The 20706-nt window shown below is 44.9% G+C and overlaps 1 protein-coding gene across 1 annotated transcript in view; it reads left to right on the top strand.

Annotated features, from left to right (window-relative positions):
- Nucleotides 1–4257: 4257 nt before the first annotated feature.
- The window catches only part of dennd4b (DENN/MADD domain containing 4B), a gene marked incomplete at its 5' end in the record, with an annotated part of 93422 nt that continues 76973 nt past the window's right edge, over nt 4258–20706 (top strand). Inside the window, 5 exons of the mRNA XM_084336825.1 lie at nt 4258–4601; nt 9602–9857; nt 15882–15951; nt 18706–18875; nt 20308–20549. Coding sequence (XP_084192951.1) covers nt 4258–4601; nt 9602–9857; nt 15882–15951; nt 18706–18875; nt 20308–20549 — 1082 coding nt within the window. The remainder of the gene's footprint in view (nt 4602–9601; nt 9858–15881; nt 15952–18705; nt 18876–20307; nt 20550–20706) is intronic.

Here is a 20706-nt window from a genome sequence, read left to right as displayed (position 1 = left end):
GCCATTACTTTAAGTTGCAGGCAAGAAAGACAAGTCTGTCCACTGTCTCTGGTTTTAAAACTGCCCTGTTGCAGGTAAAAAAAAAAAAAAAACGATTTTCAGATTTTTTTTTTATTTCGATATTCGATATCGATTATTAAAATATATTGCGATATTTATCGTTATCATTATATCGCCCAGCCCTACTCCAGACTCTGATCAGAGGGTGACTTCAGGGACCAGACTCTGATCAGAGGGTGACTTCAGCTTGTTGCTCCAGACTCTGATCAGAGGGTGACTCCAGCTTGTTGCACCAGACTCTGGTCAGAGGGTGACTCCAGGGACCAGACTCTGATCAGAGGGTAACTCCAGCTTGTTGCACCAGACTCTGATCAGAGGGTGACTCCAGGGACCAGACTCTGATCAGAGGGTGACTTCAGCTTGTTGCTCCAGACTCTGATCAGAGGGTAACACCAGCTTGTTGCTCCAGACTCTGATCAGAGGGTAACACCAGCTTGTTGCACCAGACTTTGATCAGAGGGTGACTTCAGCTTGTTGCACCAGACTCTGATCAGAGGGTGACTCCAGGGACCAGACTCTGATCAGAGGGTAACTCCAGCTTGTTGCTCCAGACTCTGATCAGTGGGTAACTCCAGGGACCAGACTCTGATCAGAGGGTAACTCCAGCTTGTTGCACCAGACTTTGATCAGAGGGTGACTCCAGGGACCAGACTCTGATCAGAGGGTGACTTCAGCTTGTTGCTCCAGACTCTGATCAGAGGGTAACTCCAGCTTGTTGCACCAGACTTTGATCAGAGGGTGACTTCAGCTTGTTGCTCCAGACTCTGATCAGAGGGTGACTCCAGCTTGTTGCTCCAGACTCTGATCAGAGGGTAACTCCAGCTTGTTGCTCCAGACTCTGATCAGAGGGTAACTCCAGCTTGTTGCTCCAGACTCTGATCAGAGGGTAACTCCAGCTTGTTGCTCCAGACTCTGATCAGAGGGTAACTTACTTCAGCTTGTTGCTCCAGACTCTGATCAGAGGGTAACTTCAGGGACCAGACTCTGATCAGAGGGTAACTCCAGGGACCAGACTCTGATCAGAGGGTAACTTCAGGGACCAGACTCTGATCAGAGGGTAACTTCAGGGACCAGACTCTGATCAGAGGGTAACTCCAGGGACCAGACTCTGATCAGAGGGTAACTTCAGGGACCAGACTCTGATCAGAGGGTAACTTACTTCAGCTTGTTGCTCCAGACTCTGATCAGAGGGTAACTTCAAGGACCAGACTCTGATCAGAGGGTGACTTCAGCTTGTTGCTCCAGACTCTGATCAGAGGGTGACTCCAGCTTGTTGCACCAGACTCTGGTCAGAGGGTGACTCCAGGGACCAGACTCTGATCAGAGGGTAACTCCAGCTTGTTGCACCAGACTCTGATCAGAGGGTGACTCCAGGGACCAGACTCTGATCAGAGGGTGACTTCAGCTTGTTGCTCCAGACTCTGATCAGAGGGTAACACCAGCTTGTTGCTCCAGACTCTGATCAGAGGGTAACACCAGCTTGTTGCACCAGACTTTGATCAGAGGGTGACTTCAGCTTGTTGCACCAGACTCTGATCAGAGGGTGACTCCAGGGACCAGACTCTGATCAGAGGGTAACTCCAGCTTGTTGCTCCAGACTCTGATCAGTGGGTAACTCCAGGGACCAGACTCTGATCAGAGGGTAACTCCAGCTTGTTGCACCAGACTTTGATCAGAGGGTGACTCCAGGGACCAGACTCTGATCAGAGGGTGACTTCAGCTTGTTGCTCCAGACTCTGATCAGAGGGTAACTCCAGCTTGTTGCACCAGACTTTGATCAGAGGGTGACTTCAGCTTGTTGCTCCAGACTCTGATCAGAGGGTGACTCCAGCTTGTTGCTCCAGACTCTGATCAGAGGGTAACTCCAGCTTGTTGCTCCAGACTCTGATCAGAGGGTAACTTACTTCAGCTTGTTGCTCCAGACTCTGATCAGAGGGTAACTTCAGGGACCAGACTCTGATCAGAGGGTAACTCCAGGGACCAGACTCTGATCAGAGGGTAACTTCAGGGACCAGACTCTGATCAGAGGGTAACTTCAGGGACCAGACTCTGATCAGAGGGTAACTTCAGGGACCAGACTCTGATCAGAGGGTAACTTACTTCAGCTTGTTGCTCCAGACTCTGATCAGAGGGTAACTTCAGGGACCAGACTCTGATCAGAGGGTAACTCCAGCTTGTTGCTCCAGACTCTGATCAGAGGGTAACTCCAGCTTGTTGCTCCAGACTCTGATCAGAGGGTAACTCCAGCTTGTTGCTCCAGACTCTGATCAGAGGGTAACTCCAGGGACCAGACTCTGATCAGAGGGTGACTCCAGGGACCAGACTCTGATCAGAGGGTAACTCCAGCTTGTTGCTCCAGACTCTGATCAGAGGGTAACTCCAGGGACCAGACTCTGATCAGAGGGTAACTTACTTCAGCTTGTTGCTCCAGACTCTGATCAGAGGGTAACTCCAGGGACCAGACTCTGATCAGAGGGTGACTCCAGGGACCAGACTCTGATCAGAGGGTAACTCCAGCTTGTTGCTCCAGACTCTGATCAGAGGGTAACTTCAGCTTGTTGCACCAGACTCTGATCAGAGGGTAACTTCAGCTTGTTGCTCCAGACTCTGATCAGAGGGTAACTTCAGCTTGTTGCTCCAGACTCTGATCAGAGGGTAACTCCAGGGACCAGACTCTGATCAGAGGGTGACTCCAGGGACCAGACTCTGATCAGAGGGTAACTTCAGCTTGTTGCACCAGACTCTGATCAGAGGGTAACTCCAGCTTGTTGCACCAGACTCTGATCAGAGGGTGACTCCAGCTTGTTGCACCAGACTCTGATCAGAGGGTAACTTCAGCTTGTTGCTCCAGACTCTGATCAGAGGGTAACTTCAGCTTGTTGCTCCAGACTCTGATCAGAGGGTAACTTCAGCTTGTTGCTCCAGACTCTGGTCAGAGGGTGACTCCAGGGACCAGACTCTGACCAGAGGGTAACTCCAGCTTGTTGCTCCAGACTCTGATCAGAGGGTGACTCCAGGGACCAGACTCTGATCAGACTCCAGCTTGTTGCTCTGTCTTGAGAAAGAGATCGTTGATCTCAAGTTCAATGAGGCGAGTCATATCTCTCACCCACATTATCTGTTTAAATAGTCATTATTCAATGCTTGTTCTGTATCATGCAGCCACACACACACACACGCACACGCATACACACACACAGACACACTCATACACACACACCACACACAGACACACAGACACACACCACTCGATACTTACCCACCAACCGCCCTTTGTGCACTTTAGTTTAATCACACATTGATTTTGAAACTAAGTACAGCTGGGAAAAAATGCAATGAACTCTCTCTCTCTATCTCTCTCTCTCTCTCTCTCTCTCTCTCTCTGTCTCTGTCTCTCTGTCTCTCCCTCTCTCTCTCTCTGTCTGTCTGTCTGTCTCTCTCTCTGTCTCTGTCTGTCTCTCTCTCTGTCTCTCTCTCTGTCTGTCTCTGTCTCTCTGTCTGTCTCTCTCTCTCTCTCTCTCTGTCTCTCTCTCTCTGTATCTCTGTCTTTGTCTCTCTGTCTCTGTCTGTCTCTCTCTTTCTGTCTGTCTCTGTCTCTCTCTCTCGCTTGTCAATTCAATTCAATTAAATTCAAATAGGCTTTATTGGCATGAAATATTAACATACGTATTGCCAAAGCAAGTTCAACATACAAACAATAACATATATATTAAGCAATAAAATACCATAATATTAGTAATAACAGTGAGGACAATCAACAGAAACATATTAATTTACAAAATAGTCATTCAATCGGGTAGTCTGTCGGGTAGTCTGTTTCTGTCTCTGTCTTTCTCTGTCTCTCTCTCTCTCTCTCTCTATCTCTCTATCTATCTATCTATCTATCTATCTATCTATCTATCTATCTATCTATCTATCTATCTATCTATCTATCTATCTATCTATCTATCTATCTATCTATCTATCTATCTCCGCAGTATTTTTCTTTTGACCTTATTTGAATGATTTGTTAATCAGTTGTCATGGTTATATTTTATTCAAATGTTTATTTTTTTCTCTCTCTCTCTCTCTCTCTGTCTCTCTCTCTGTCTCTCTCTCTCTCTCTCTCTCTCTCTCTCTCTCTCTCTCTCTCTCTCTCTCTCTCTCTCTCTCTCTCTCTCTCTCTCTCTCTCTCTCTCTCTCTGGCAGACCGGCGGTATGACGGAGGAGAAATGCCCCCAGCTGGTGGACTACTTTGTGGTGGCGGGCCTGGACCCCTCCGGCTCCTGGACGCCGCTGGACGAGGAGGGCAGGACCAGCTGCTTCTCCTCCTCCTCCACCTCCACCTCCTCGTCCTCCTCCTCGGCGAGGGCGGTGGACCCCGTCACGGACCTGGCTGTGATCGCGCGGGGCCTCGGGGAGGAGGTGCCCGAGGGCTTCACCTGCATCGAGAAGACGCCCGGGGGTCACCCTGCAGAGATGAGCGCCGGCCTCATCAACAACCCCCACCTGTACCTGTGCTACCGGAGGGGCCACGACAAGCCCCCCATCCTGGACCTGGGGTGAGGGCCCCGCACACACACACACGCACGCACTCACACACACACACACACACACACACACACACACGCACACACTCACGCACTCACACACACACAGAGCCTGATATGTGCACGTTATTGTTTTTAACACTTTGGTTGCCTAAGGTTAAATTCATGATATACCATAGATTGCCAGCGCTATTTGTCTATGGAGAAAGTCCCCTTCTTTGCAGGGCTATAACTTTTTAAATTCTATTGCTACATTGCCATTATTAGGGCCCATTCAAAGTCCTATATGTATTGTTCATTGTGTAGCAACGTTAAACCTTTTCATTCACATATTCATAGTAAAGTATGGTCTAATGTATAAGTATGTTTTCATCTCTTTCTGCAGCTTTCTCCAGAACGTGATATATAGCCCCAAATGCATTATATTGATGATGAAATACAGTTTGATGGCAATCAGCGCGATATAAAAAATTCCAACTAGACGTACTTCTAGAAGTTACTACACGTCATCTGATGTTGACCGGATGGGCGAGGGGGCGTTTATAATTCCGTGGGCAGCGTTATACCAATCATCTAATGTGGGTCAAATGTTGATAATAGCAGTTAGTATCGCAGATGGTAACGTTACACGCTGAAACTCACCCCAGTCTCCGCGCGCCCTTGGGCGATCATCGTCGAGTAGAAATCTTATCATTATGGGATATATTTTTACCCGGTCCATCTCCAGCTTGTATAATGGTATATACGTCCAAATCATGTTGTTTATCGAGTTATTGCCAATCGATCACCGTGTAGCGTGACGAGCCAGAGTCCCATGAACTATAGCGAGCGCCCGGAAGTACTACGGTCGTCATGACAACCTCTATTCAACATCCTGTTTGGCGATTGCGCCGATCGGCCACCAGATGGCGCTCCTGAACCGCCAGAGAGCTCAGTGGGTCCTGCTGGTGGATCTCAGGCCAGCGGAGGGGACATATGAATCCGATCACGGATTTTTGAAATATTGATATAAGGACGCTGTACAGCGTCCCCCGGCAACTTGAGCATGGCCAGCAATGACGTGAAAAGACGTTTCATGGCAGTCAAAGTGTTAATACTGGATGAATTGTATCCTGGAAAATGGTCTGAGCACATATCTGGAACTACAGTGTTCAGAAATATCTTCTGGTCTTTAATTAGCACTAGATAACGCGACCAATGTTAAGTTTACACGTTTGTCCATTAAAAGGTCTACTATGTGATTCAGAGTTTTACTCGAGGACAGCGCTATTTTCATTCATTCAACCCTTTAATCTCGAACGATAATTGAGAGCAAGCTCTCATTCACAGTGACATCGAGAATAGCACATAATAAATACAGTACAAAAACAATATAGACACACAGTCAATCAATTAAATAACTAAAACAACTACAGACTGATGTGAAATGTTTGGTTATTATAGATTTAAACTGAGACTAAAGTATTGAGTTTTAAAGTGTTTTGCAAAACAGTCCGCGTGTCGGGGGCACAGACGCTTCAGTGGAAACTGAGGGCCCTTAGATCTGGCCGTCTCGGGGGTCCTTGATCTACATTATCTTCATATTATTTATTAATAATAATGTATAGCCATGCTGCAGCCTCAACCCTTAAATCCTTGGACTCTTGTCTATCACTCTGCCCTCAGATTCATCACTAATGATAGATACTCAATATCACTGTGTCCTTCATGAGAAGGTTGGTTGGTCCTCGCTGATGGAGAGGCGCAACAAACACTGGTATTTGTTCATTTTTAAGGCCCTTATTCGTAAGCTACCTCCATCATTATTGGAATGGAATTTTGCAACCTATGGAACCCATTCTAGTGACTGGTATGGTCCCCAGAGTCAAGACAATAAGATACATACTAATTACCTCTCAGTGCAATCAGTAGAAAGCTATCCTGGCTGGTCCTTGAGGTCCACTAAGTTTGACTTGGAACAGGATAAATCAGCTTTTTTCCTCCCCTCTAGCTCATGGAATGAATTCCAACAGTCCTTAAAGCTTGAGATTCTCCTCTCTGTTGCAGAGTTGAAAACATTAATCTCCTGTCAATCAAGTCAACCAACAACCTGTAGCAGGTTGGAACTGAGTCACTCAGAAACATTCTGTTTGGAAGCAGTTTGCTGTCTTTCAAAACGGGTGAATGAATGTGCAGAGAATTATATGGCAATCCAGCCATTACTTTTCACCAACAGCAATAGGTGTATTCCACTGGGGGTTATGGACGCTCATAGCAGATTGTGTGACTGTACAATACATGGATCAGGAGATGCACTCATTTGAAAGTCTTGACTTGATGGTGGTGCTTGAGGAAAGGTCAACACCAGAATCAAGGGCTTTCGTCCTATTGGGGTCATGAATGTGCACAGAAAATGTCATGGCAATCTGACCATAGCCTTTTGAGATATATAATTCACAGGACTCGCATACTTACAAACTAGACCGATTAGATGACCTCCTAGGCGGAGGTAATAAAGATAATCAGACATCATATCTCTCATATGTCCACCAGATGTGGTTGCAATAGCACCAAGTGTTCAGAAGATATGACATATCTTCAGCATATGAGAAAACTTTGAGGACCTGCTATAGAAAAACTGTATGGGATGTCAAACATCCAAAAAATCTAAATTGGACAAAAGTCAAAATGTTGGAACATCTATCTAGATGCAAACTGCTGTGGCTTGCATGGCTAGATCGTCTGGATCCACAGAATCCAGGAAAACAAATATTTTGTTTTTGAGAATTACGGTTCAAAGGTTACCAGCCAAAACATGAAATTTGTTGTTATAGCGCCACCATCTGGCCAAATGGCACCAAATTCCACACTGTGCTCCCATGGGTCCACATGGGATAGACTTGTGAGACTCCGATCAGATGAGCGGTTCTCGAGATGCAGAGGACAGACAGAAAGACAGACACGCAATCGTACAGAGATTCCTTCCTTTATAGTTGGATGCATAATGAAGTTTAATTAAAGCTTGATTAATATCTTCACTTTGGTAGAGGCTTGTATCCTAACTGGCTTAGGAGTGTGAGTGCAGAGACCTTCAGCATGGGCGCTCCCCCTGAGGATTGGAATGGAACCCAAATACTTGCATAATGCAGTCATGGACTTGAGTCCTCTGCTGTAACTTGCATGAGATCATAAACACTTTCCAAATACAATGAACGTGTACATTGAAGGACTGCATTGTGTGTATTAGAGTAGACACTTTCATAACAGGCTTATTATGACATGTTGTGTCCCTTGATGACATGACAAAAAAAATAAACGTATGGCTGCAATTGAGTTTTACAGAATGTATCGTTGATATTGGTTGTTATTTCCCATTGTTTAATTTAAAGCAGCACTTTTTATATTTTCAACCGTAATCCTATCGTTCTGTTGTGAGGAGGACATGTAACTAACATGTTGTGAGGAGGACATGTGATGATCAGACATGTAACTAACATGTTGTGAGGAGGACATGTGATGATCAGACATGTAACTAACATGTTGTGAGAAGGACATGTGATGATCAGACATGTAACTAACATGTTGTGAGGAGGACATGTGATGATCAGACATGTAACTAACATGTTGTGAGGAGAACATGTGATGATCAGACATGTAACTAACATGTTGTGAGGAGGACATGTGATGATCAGACATGTAAGATGTAACTAACATGTGAGGAGGACATGTGATGATCAGACATGTAACTAACATGTTGTGAGGAGGATGTGATGATCAGACATGTAACTAACATGTTGTGAGGAGGACATGTGATGATCAGACATGTAACTAACGTGTTCTGTTGTGAGGAGGACATGTGATGATCAGACATGTAACTAACATGTTGTGAGGAGGACATGTGATGATCAGACATGTAACTAACATGTTGTGAGGAGGACATGTGATGATCAGACATGTAACTAACATGTTGTGAGGAGGACATGTGATGATCAGACATGTAACTAACATGTTGTGAGGAGGACATGTGATGATCAGACATGTAACTAACATGTTGTGAGGAGGACATGTGATGATCAGACATGTAACTAACATGTTGTGAGGAGGACATGTGATGATCAGACATGCAACTAACATGTTGTGAGGAGGACATGTGATGATCAGACATGTAACTAACATGTTGTGAGGAGGACATGTGATGATCAGACATGTAACTAACATGTTGTGAGGAGGACATGTGATGATCAGACATGTAACTAACATGTTGTGAGGAGGACATGTGATGATCAGACATGTAACTAACATGTTGTGAGGAGGACATGTGATGATCAGACATGTAACTAACATGTTGTGAGGAGGACATGTGATGAACTAGTTAGGAGCAGTGGGCAGCCACACAGTGCGTTTGACTCATCCTAACTAGTTAGGAGCAGTGGGCAGCCACACAGTGCGTTTGACTCATCCTAACTAGTTAGGAGCAGTGGGCAGCAGCCACACAGTGCGTTTGACTCATCCTAACTAGTTAGGAGCAGTGGGCAGCCACACGGTGCGTTTGACTCATCCTAACTAGTTAGGAGCAGTGGGCAGCCACACAGTGCGTTTGACTCATCCTAACTAGTTAGGAGCAGTGGGCAGCAGCCACACAGTGCGTTTGACTCATCCTAACTAGTTAGGAGCAGTGGGCAGCCACACAGTGTGGAGCCCGAGGAACAACTCCTGTTGTAATGCCAGTAAGTGCCGGGGGTAAGGGCAGTGACCTAGCATGTCTTTATAATGCTGTGGGAGGAAGCGGGGTGGATGAGAGGGAGATGAGAGAGGTAGAAAGAGGAGAAAGAGAGGGGGAAGAGAGAGGGGAGAAGGAGAGAGGTGGAGAGAGGAGAAAGAGAGGGAGATGGAGAGAGGGAGAAGAGAGTGAGGGAGAGGGGAGATGGAGAGAGAAGAGAGGAGAAAGAGCGAGGGAGAGAGAAGAGATGGAGGAGAGATGGGGTGGATGAAGGGCCGATCACTAAACTGGAGCGTCTCCTGTCCTCCTGCAGGGTGCTGTATGAGGGCAAGGAGCTGCTGAAGCAGGGCTGGTACGTGATCGAGACCACGCCCTACAGCCGCTCGGCCAGCCTGAGCTCCGGAGGAGGGCCGACCGCCCACCGGGTCTTCCTCACCTACCGGCGCGCCCTGGACTCCCAGGCGCTCCACACGCTGGGCGTCACCGACATCTCGCTGCTGCTGCCCAGCAAGGGGGAGGTGGCGCCACACACCTTCAGCCGCGTGGAGAAGAACCTCAACACCGGCATAGTGAGTCTTAACCCCCCACCCCCCACGCTTTCATCTTTCGGGTTTATTTTTGGTTGGCACCCTGTGGCTGTTAGAAGGAACTGCACCGCACTTAAACATGGCGGATACGAGATACAACTTTGAGCTGTTTTCTATTTGCGTGGTTCACATTATATACTCTAGAAATGAGACGGTACACTTTTTATGTGTTTTTCATATTTTTTCATGAAAAACTCGCATAAGGCTATGTGTCCACTAATAGCCTTTTTTTTCGAGGCGGACCGCTTTGAAAAAAGAAGAAAAAAAGCTCTGAGCTTTTCCAAAAGTTTAACTAGTTTCAACTTTATGAGCTGGGAGCGCTCCGCCAAAAACGCTGCCGTCAAGAGCTCATAAAACGCGAGGCGCGGCTCTGGGAAGAGGAGCGCGCCTGACGCTTCTCCAGCATAGAAATGAATGACAGAAAGGAGCTGACAACTCATAAAACGTCCGCTGTGGACACATAGCCTAATGCAGGTTTAAGGCTTACAGCTGTGACGGATGTTAACACTTTCAGTGCCACCACCCACTTCAATGATAGCGTTGTGAACGCATATTTTCTCTCTTAAATTATGGCTATGTGTCTAATCTGCCTGTCGTTTATCAATGACTTGTTTGCAGTCAACATTGTCGAAACGGATTTTTTTTTTATCGGTTAATTTTCGTTTTTTAGCATTTTGAAAAGCCCTTGTTTTCAAGGAAAATATAAAGATTCTGTGATAAAAGGCATTTATTGGAATATTCTAGAATACACAAAAACGTTGTAATTTTTCTGCCTATTTATGAATCGTTTTCAAAATAAACGCTAGATTATCGATAGTATATGTGTACTTATGCACGCTATAGAGGCGGGCTGAAAATATATTCTCTCATTTCCTCATCAGCGATCACAGCCACACACACACACACGCATAGGGAAAAAGCTTATATCTCCGTGAAAAGAAATAGATTCCTTACCTGAGATCAGATGTTATCCAAAAAGATTATTCCAATTCCAGATCGCCATTCCAAATATCGATCACGCTTATTGATTACAGTGTTGAGTCCTGTAAATACATAATCCACGCGTTTTCCAGGCCGGTGAGCACAATTGATCCTTCAGATGCCTTGAGGGAAAAATAAAATGAGGAAACTGACCACCCCCCCTTCAGCAGTGTAATGTAATGGGGTGCAGTTACACAGGGAGAGACGATAGGGGGCGGTATCTTCCCAATTGAGCTCAGAGAGACTCTGCAGCACTAACCCGAGGCTTGATTGATGAAATATGAATTCAAATCGCCAATAAAAAAAATTACGGCAAACAAACGATATATGTCTAGAACAAGAAGGAGGGCTGCAGCGTCTTTGGTGTGAATCCTGTGTCTTTTTGAAGGTGCTCTTGGATGAGGGAAGTCAGTTGAATACAAATAAGGAAGTTCCAGGCACTCTTCTTGTATATAAAAAAGCTTTAATAAATAGCTTAGTTCATATTAGAACCATTAAAAAAACACCATGTTTCGGCCTCTCTATCGGCCTTCTTCAGGGCATACAGACATACAAATGAGTAAACGGAGCTATATACAAGGTGGATGCTGTGCTGATTGCTCTATTGAGCTCAGGTGTGTGTACCTAGTCAGCCTGAGGTCTAGCTGTTACAATAGTATGTGCCTCTAGAGGTCCTCAAACATCTAGAGACCATAACAAGCATAAATCATCATATATACAATTTTAAACTAGAAAGGCAAAACACCAACACAAATTATTCCCATATTTACAAAAAGGACACCATATCTATAGTATCATTTATCCCTGGATATTACATGGCTTTAAGTCTATATATCCAGCGACTCTCTAGTTCAGGGGTCTCAAACTCGCGGCCCGCGGGCCAATTGCGGCCCGAGGGATGATATTTTGCGGCCCCCTACTTGACATCAAAGTTTAGTGTTAATGCGGCCCGCGCGCAACTGTTTGCCGAGTCGTTGCGCGAGAGTTGGAAGTTTTATTTATTTTATCACTTGTAGGCTACCATAGCGCAGGCTCATGACAGCAACGTTATGTTAGTGACTTGGTTGAAACGTGATTCTGGAGTGATATCAAGTAAAGTGGAAGGCAAATGCATCCTCGCTATCTCCTCTGACTGCGAGCAGTGCTCTGCATGTTCGGCTGCACTGCCACTGTCTGTGTCTGTGTCTGTGTACGGGTCTGGTCCAATCACATTCAGCATCCCGTCAGCGTTTTCCCCCCTCACCCACAGTCTGCGAATCAGATGCAGAGTAGGGGAGTAGGGCGGGTCTTCACGGAATGCAAGTCGTCTCTCTCTTTCAGTCCGAGTCAGTTGACAGCGCATCTACAGTAAACTCGCTCCCAGTTTTATCTCTGTGAGATTAATGTAGCTACTAGCCTAGTTTCGCCAGCAGGCAGCCAGCAGAAAAATATGGCATTTTCAAAGATGGTCAGTAAAAGAAAAGTCGACTGCAATTCAAAGGTGAATGGACTGAAAAATATGCGTTCATCCTGAGTCCCAGCACCAAACCAATATGATATGCCAAGAAACGGTAGCTCTTGTGAAGGGTGGCAATTTGAAAATAATGTATGACTGAGTGATGGAGACCATGTTTAAAGGCAAACAAAAGCAAATCCCCCTCAGATCGCACAGCAACCAGAATAACTGAAATACTGGCTGGTGATTTGATTAAACAGCTTTGTGATAGAATAAAAAAAAATGCACAGTGCATTTCCATAGCTGTGGATGAGTCCTCAGTCCACTGACACCACTGAGAAGCCTATGTTCTGAAGAACCATTCATGTTCTGAAGAACTGTTCATGTTCTGAAATGTTATTGCTAAAGATTGAGAAGATTGGATCAGTTGTACTTTTTTTTTTGAATACTTGAAACCCTTTTTTTGTGGAATATTTGATGCAGCCCAGCCTCACCCAGACTCTACCTCCAGCGGCCCCCAGGTAAATTGAGTTTGAGACCCCTGCTCTAGTTGGTTTAGTGTTCTCTCCCTATCCCCTCTTCGAGGATTGAGGGGGGCATGGTCGATTCCTAGAGCTGTAAAATAAATAGAACTGTCAGCATGTTTATCCATAAAATGTTTAACTATAGCATAATCACAGTTTAGAACCTTAGCTGCATATTTATGCTCACTGAGGCGGTCCTGTAAACGCCGTTTGGTGTGGCCAACATAGAAAGCATCACATCGAGAACAACACAATATATAAATAACATGGGTAGTTTTACAGTTTATAAAATGTCTCGTTGTGCTGCTGTGTTCTGGGATGGGTAAAGCCCTTACATTTCACTACAATGTCACACTGTTTACAGTGGCCACACTGAAACGTTCCATTGGGGACTTTAGGTAGCCATGTGGTTCTTTCCTCAGCTGGTAAGTGGCTGTGTACTAATCTGTCCCCTAGAGTAGGAGCTCTCCTAAAGGAACACACAGGGGGCTCTGGAAATACTTCTTTCAGCGTTTCATCACATTTGATGATGTCCCAGTTCCGTTTGATAATGTTCCGTATAGCGGGAGCCTCTGTACTGTATCTAGTGCAGAAATACACCTGGTCATTCTTAGGGCTAGTGGTGGGCTTCCTGGTTAAAAATGATTGGCGTTCTAGGGTGCTGGCCTTGGAGAGAGCTGAATCTTAGGGGAGTAGTTACGCTCCCTAAAGCGGGTATACATCTCTCTGCTCTGAGTTTCGAAATCCCTGTCATTGTCACATATTCTACGGAGCCTTTGGAATTGTCCAAACGGTATGTTCTCTATCAGACTTATCTGGATGGAAGCTATTAGCATGGAGTATGGTGTTTTTGTGTGTGTCTTTGCGATAGATAGTAGTGTGTAAATAGCCCCTAGTATCTTTACTGATTGTAAGATCTAGGAAGTAAATTTTATTTCTATCGTATTCCAAAGACCACATTGTTCCACATTGCTATTTATGCTGTTCAGATACCTATGAAATAACACCAACTCCTCCTCTGTTCCATCCCACCATAAAATCACATCATCTATGTAGCGAGCCCACCAGATTAATTTGTCTCTGTATGGATTACGTGGATGAAACACAATCTTATTCCCACTTGCCCATATACAGACCCGCATAGGAAGGACTAAAACGATATATGTCGTTGGCGGGCACTCAACGGGCGGCATGAACTAACGAGAAATCGCGTCGCTGGCACTCAAAGTGTTAATGAATTTTTTTATATTTTTTTGTATCTCTCTTTCTCAGATTTTTCTCAGTTTTCTCCCCGTCCCAATTTAGTTGTTGTGCCTATTTCCCCCCCTCCCCTACCTGGTTGGTGTGCGCATGTTCCCCTACTGGTCGGTACAAGGGAACCTTGAAGTATCCGCACGCTTCCTCCGACACGTGCGGCGACAGCCAGTGGCTCTCTTCTCACTTGGCAGCGAGGGCTCTCATTGGCGTGGGAGGTAGGGTTGGGCATCGTTTGGATTTGAACAATTCCGGTTCCGATTCTGATTCTCCATTTCGATTCCTGTTCTAAACGATTCTCGATTCCGATTCTTTGAGGTGCAGGTCAAAACAGGTCACAGCTTATTTCGCAGGAGCTTTTATTCAAATTTTTTATTATCTTACATTTTTTTCATACTATTCACATTGTCAGTTGACTTGATACAGTTTAATTTGGTTGCTGTACTGTAACTAGGGTATTAATTAACAAAGTACATTTTTATATATTTTTTTAAGGAATCGAAATTAAGAATCTAAATGCAAATATGTTACTTCCGGTTACAGAACCGGAAGTGAGGAACCGGTTCCTATTAGAACCGGTTTTCGGTGCCCAACCCTAGTGGGAGGTCACGCTGCCTTCCTCAAGTCCTGCCTCCGCTGAGCAAGCGCCCAGACCTGACCTGTAGGCGTCGCTGTCCACAACGCCAGTTTCCCCCCCACAGCTTCCCTCCCCCTAACCCAGCCAAACGAGTTAGTATAGCGATCAGCCCAAGCCAAGGCAATGCTGACTCCGGGAGTCGAGACCGCAGCCTCTTGCATTGGTGACGAGCGCAATCTCCGCTACGCCACCTGACCGCCTTATGTTAATGTATTCTTACATGTCTTTGCTAATTCTCTCTCTCTCCTCCCTCTCCTCTCTTCTTCCTCTATCAAAAGTCAAAGTCTCTCTCACCCTCTCTCTCTCTCTCTCCCTCCCCTCTCTCTCTCTAACTCTCTTTTCTCTCTCTCTCCTCATCTCTCTTTTCTCCCTCTCTTCTCTCTCTCTCTCTCTCTCTCTCTCTCTCTCTCTCTCTGTGTCTCTGTCTCCTCTCGCAGAGGGGAATATGACATAGATACTCACTTATGTACCTAATGTACTGCCCAGTTTGTAAAACAAATTGAATTGTTAAATTGCTTCTGATGGTGTAACTGTGTTTGGGTTGACAGTGTTTCTGACGGTGTGACTGTTTGTGTTGGCAGTGTTTCTGACGGTGTGACTGTTTGTGTTGGCAGTGTTTCTGACGGTGTGACTGTGTTTAGTGTTGACAGTGTTTCTGACGGTGTGACTGTGTTTAGTGTTGACAGTGTAACTGTATTTTGTGTTGACGGTGTTTCTGACAGTGTGACTGTTTGTGTTGACAGTGTAACTGTGTTTGTGTTGACAGTGAAACTGTGTTTGTGTTGACAGTGTTTCTGACAGTGTGACTGTTTGTGTTGACAGTGTAACTGTTTGTGTTGACAGTGTTTCTGACAGTGTGACTGTGTTTGTGTTGACAGTGTTTCTGACAGTGTAACTGTGTTTGTGTTGACAGTGTTTCTGACAGTGTGACTGTTTGTGTTGACAGTGTTTCTGACAGTGTAACTGTGTTTGTGTTGACAGTGTAACTGTGTTTGTGTTGACAGTGTGTTGACAGTGTAACTGTGTTTGTGTTGACAGTGTAACTGTGTTTGTGTTGACATTGTGTTGACAGTGTAACTGTGTTTGTGTTGACAGTGTAACTGTGTTTGTGTTGACAGTGTGTTGACAGTGTAACTGTGTTTGTGTTGACAGTGTAACTGTGTTTGTGTTGACAGTGGGGTCCAGCTTTATACCTGTGTTACAAGAGAGCTGTGGCCAAAGCCAATGCCTTGGTGTGTGAGGCTGGTGAGTATAGATCACACACAAACACACATACATACATACATACATACATACATACATACATACATACATACATACATACATACATACATACATACATACATACATACATACATACATACATACAGGGAGCGAAATTAACTTTTTGACTCACCGGCCAGTGGCGGGTAGATGGGAAGAGTCTACCCGCCAAGCATATTTCTTACCTGCCAAAATCTTTTTGATTAAAAAAATATATATATATATTTTATATAAAAAAAAAATTGAAATAAAATATATATTATATAATCATACTTGTAGTTGTATTATCTGCGAGACATCGCCACCACGCAATAAGTCAAAATGCTTGCTATCTGCAAACAGCTCCACTGTCTGTGTGTATACTTGAGTAGCCTCCAGCTCCAGCAAGGATTCTCCGGCCCTGCAGCTAGTCCCTATATTCAGCTAGACCCTACATTCAGCATGCAAGGATTCTCCGGCGATGCAGCTGGACCCTATTTTTAACGTTACAGTTCTTTTGTCAAATCACATTCAACATGCCCTCAGCTAGAATACGCATTCAATCAATGTTATAAGACATTGATATCAGGAGCTATCTGTAGCTACTGCTAGCCCGGTAGATAACGTTAAGACAATTTAGTTTACTGGGACAGATAAGATCTAACACGAGGGAACGGAGGTATTATGCACTCGAGTCGACTATTGCTGGAGCATTTGTTGATATCAGCAGCTATCAGTAGCTAGCCAGCTAGATACCGTTAGACAACGCCTCGTCATGTATTAAACTAAAAGTGAATAGTTGACTGGGTCATTGTTTAAACAGTAACTGTAGCTCAGCCCGCATATCGCAATGGTGGCGTTTCAGGAAGTAAACAAGCCAAATGAGAGCTTCCGATTGGTCATTTGCTTTCTTTCTCATGAAACCAGTCACGTCACTCTACTGTGATTGGACCGTTGACTTGAGTGCAATGTGGGACTTGTAGTTTTTTAACGATCTCGCGGCGGAGAAAAAAAATACGAGAGCGGCTATAATCTGTACTCGCACAATCAAAATAAGAGTATCGTTATGAACTACACGTCTACACGCCACACGGCGGGCAGCCCTCTAAGTGTCAAGCGCCAAAGGTAAAAACTGACCGCCCCTGGCGGGCGGCGGGCTTTAGTTTCGGTCCCTGCATACATACATACATACATACATGCATACATACATACTACATACATACATACATACATACATACATACATACATACATACATACATACATACATACATACATACATACATACATACATACATACATACATACATACATACATACACACACTAGGGATGTGCATCACTGAGGCTGATACGATGCGCATCTCGATACGGTGCCTACGATACATTAACGATACATTTGAAGCACCGGGCGATGCGATATGATTCACCCCTGTTGAGATACGATTCGATACGATTTGATTCAACATAATGCGATTCGGGGCGATACGATGCGATTCAACACAATGCAAAATAATGATACAATTTTATGGTATGACACGATTTTGTTGTATTACTTATATGCAGCTTATATTATTATAAAAAATAAAATAATCTACTGTAAGACAATTTATATAAAAACTCTTGGGTGCCTAAGACTTTTGCACAGTACTGTGTTTTCTATCCATTTTAGCTAAAAACACACACACACACAATGTATATATACACACTACTGTGAGACAATAATAATCACACACAAAGGGATAATGGCTTATAGCAGACTTAATGATTTTATAATATTTCAGATAATGAAATTAAATGTTTATCATCAACTATCCAGTTAGTATTTATATTGTAACGTTTGGCCACTTTAAATCATTGAACGCAGAGAGAGAGAGAGAGAGAGAGATTTTATTTTCATTTATTTGTTCCTCACTAATGGAACTGGTGTTGCAGAAACACGTTAGTTAGATACTGTAGTTTAGCGTTAGCTGAACGGCTAACGTTAGCCGGTTGATCAATTCAATTCATGTCTCCTCCTCGACTTCCACTGTTTGTTGATAACTGTGACGCGGCTCTCGCCTTCTGTAGTAGCGAAGAAAAGATAGTATCTGCTGTGTGCAGTGCACTGCTGACAGAAGTGGATGAGAGGAAATTATATGAATGAATCGGTTTTGACCGATGCAAAGACGCTAACAACAGATGCATCGCAAGTTCAACCGGAATTCTAGCCCATGCGCACTTATTCCACCGGTGCACTCGCATCGTGAAACTTTATGCCGGTGCACCGATGCGAAATCGGTGAATCTTAACATCACTAACATACACACACATGCATACATATATACACACACACACTGCTGTTGTATCATGCTTTATGTGACGTCTTAATAGTGCGCCTCAAGGATTTGCTTTGAATGACAAAATGTATAAATTAATTGGCCATTTTGACTTTTGTCCAATTTAGATTTTCTTTTGGATGTTTGACATTCCATACAGTTTTTATATAGCATGTCTTCAAAGTTTGCTCATATGCTGTGGGCGGAGCTTATATTACAAAGAAATGTCATAGCTTCTGAGGGTTGAGAGTGGCAGCGGATATACGCATTAGTGGTCTGCACGGGCCTTGAAATGAAGCCTGTGCCCAGCCCGAGTCCATGACCGACAATAAGCCCGACTTATGTGTGTGTGTGTGTGCCTGTGTGTGTGTGTGCGCCTGTGTGTGTGTGTGTGTGTGTGTGTGTGTGTGTGTGTGTGTGTGTGTGTGTGTGTGTGTGCAGGTCTGATCAGCCGCTACCCGGAGGAGGACCTGGAGTCCTTCCCGCTGCCAGACTCGGTGCCCATGTTCTGTCTGCCGATGGGCGTCACGGTGGAGAGCTGGCCGCTCAACACCAAGTACCAGCTGCCCGTCTTCTCCACCTTCGTCCTCACCAGCGCCTCGGGGGACAAGGTGGGCCGGCCTGGACACGCGCGCACACACACACACACACACACACACACACACACACACACACACACACACACACACACACACACACACACACACACACACACACACACACACACATACATATACACACACACACGCATACATACACACACGCATACATACACACATACAAACACACACACACACACATACATATACACACACACACGCATACATACACACACGCATACATACACACACACACACACACACACACACGCACACACACACACACACATACATTGACATACACACAGACACACACACACGTACATACACACACAGATACACACACACAGGCGCACACACACACACACACACACACACACACACACACACACACACACAGGCACACACACACATATACACATTAATCAAAAGAAGTCCCAGTTACCATTAGTAATAATTACTAGGGGTGGGAATCACCAGTGGCCTCACGATACGATAGTATTGCGATACTAAATATATTGCGATATGCTGAGTATTGCGATATTAATATTGCGATATATTGCGATTTATTACCTTTTTTCAACTGCAAAGTAAAACTTTGTCAACATATTTTATCGAATAAAATAAAGTTCAGTCTGTTCATCTCACTTCAATCATTTGTGTTGTAGAACATGGTATTTTCTCAAGCAGACAGATGTAAACACTGTAATCTGTGTTGCATGTACCTGACAAACTGAACTGTTTGTATTACAGTCATATTCCAACTTAACTGAATGCACATGTGTGTGGACTACTGTACTATTACAGGTATTGAAATGAACAATGCAACTTCCTTATACAAAAAAATATATATACAATAGTTTTTCTTTTTTTATTATAAATAATTAAATATCGATACTTGGCGTCCCTGTATCGATACAGTATCGCCACGCAAAGTATCGCGATACTACTACGTATCGATTCCCCCCCCGCCCCTAATAATTACATTACCTCCACTCTCTCTCCACTGGAACGGCAGCCTGATACAGCCAGCATGTCTGGAGTGTTTGGATCCATGTAGCACCACAACTTCACATCCATCAATTGTCTATGAACGCTGTGTGACTGGGCAACATGTTGTTGGCACAATTTGGAAATTTACAAACTACAAAACTCTCTCTCTCTCCCTCTCTCTCTCTCTCTCTCTCTCTCTGCCTCCCTCCCTCTCTTTCTTTCTTTCTCTCCCCCCCTCTCTCTCTCTCTTTCTTTCTATCTCTCTACCTCCCCCTCTTTCTCCCCCCCCCTCTCTCTGCCTCCCTCTTCTTTCTATCTCTCTACCTCCCTCTTTCTCCCCCCCCTCTCTTCTCTCTCTCTCTCTCTCTCTCTGCCTCCCTCACTTTCTCTCTCTGCATCTCTCTCTGTGTCTATCTCTCTCTCTCTCCCCCCCCCCCCCCCCCCCCTCTAGGTGTATGGAGCAGCCATCCAGTTCTACGAGGCGTTCCCTCGCGAGGCCCTGACTGAGCGTCAAGCCGTGCGCCTGGGCCTCCTGAGCGTGGTGGACCGCCGGCCCATCACCAACCGCACGCTGCAGGTGAAGAAGAGCGTGTGTGTCCTCTCCCACTGGCCCTTCTTCACCGTCTTCCAGAAGTTCCTCACCTTCATCTACCGCTACTCCATCTCTGGACCTCACGTCCTGCCGCTGGAGAAGTGAGTGCTTCCACACATCACTCCTGGGTTTACTGTGGTACTGTGTGGAACCCTTTGCTGTAGTCTATTACACCACTCCTGGGTTTACTGTGGTACTGAGCCCTTTACTGTAGTCTAATACATCACTCCTGGGTTTACTGTGGTACTGAGCCCTTTA

The sequence above is a fragment of the Notolepis coatsorum genome (genome assembly GCF_963971535.1).
Source record: "Notolepis coatsorum genome assembly, chromosome: 19".
Taxonomy (NCBI): Eukaryota; Metazoa; Chordata; class Actinopteri; order Aulopiformes; family Paralepididae; genus Notolepis; species Notolepis coatsorum.
The sequence above is the reverse complement of the archived record's forward strand: the minus strand, read 5'-3'. Positions and strand labels throughout refer to the sequence as shown.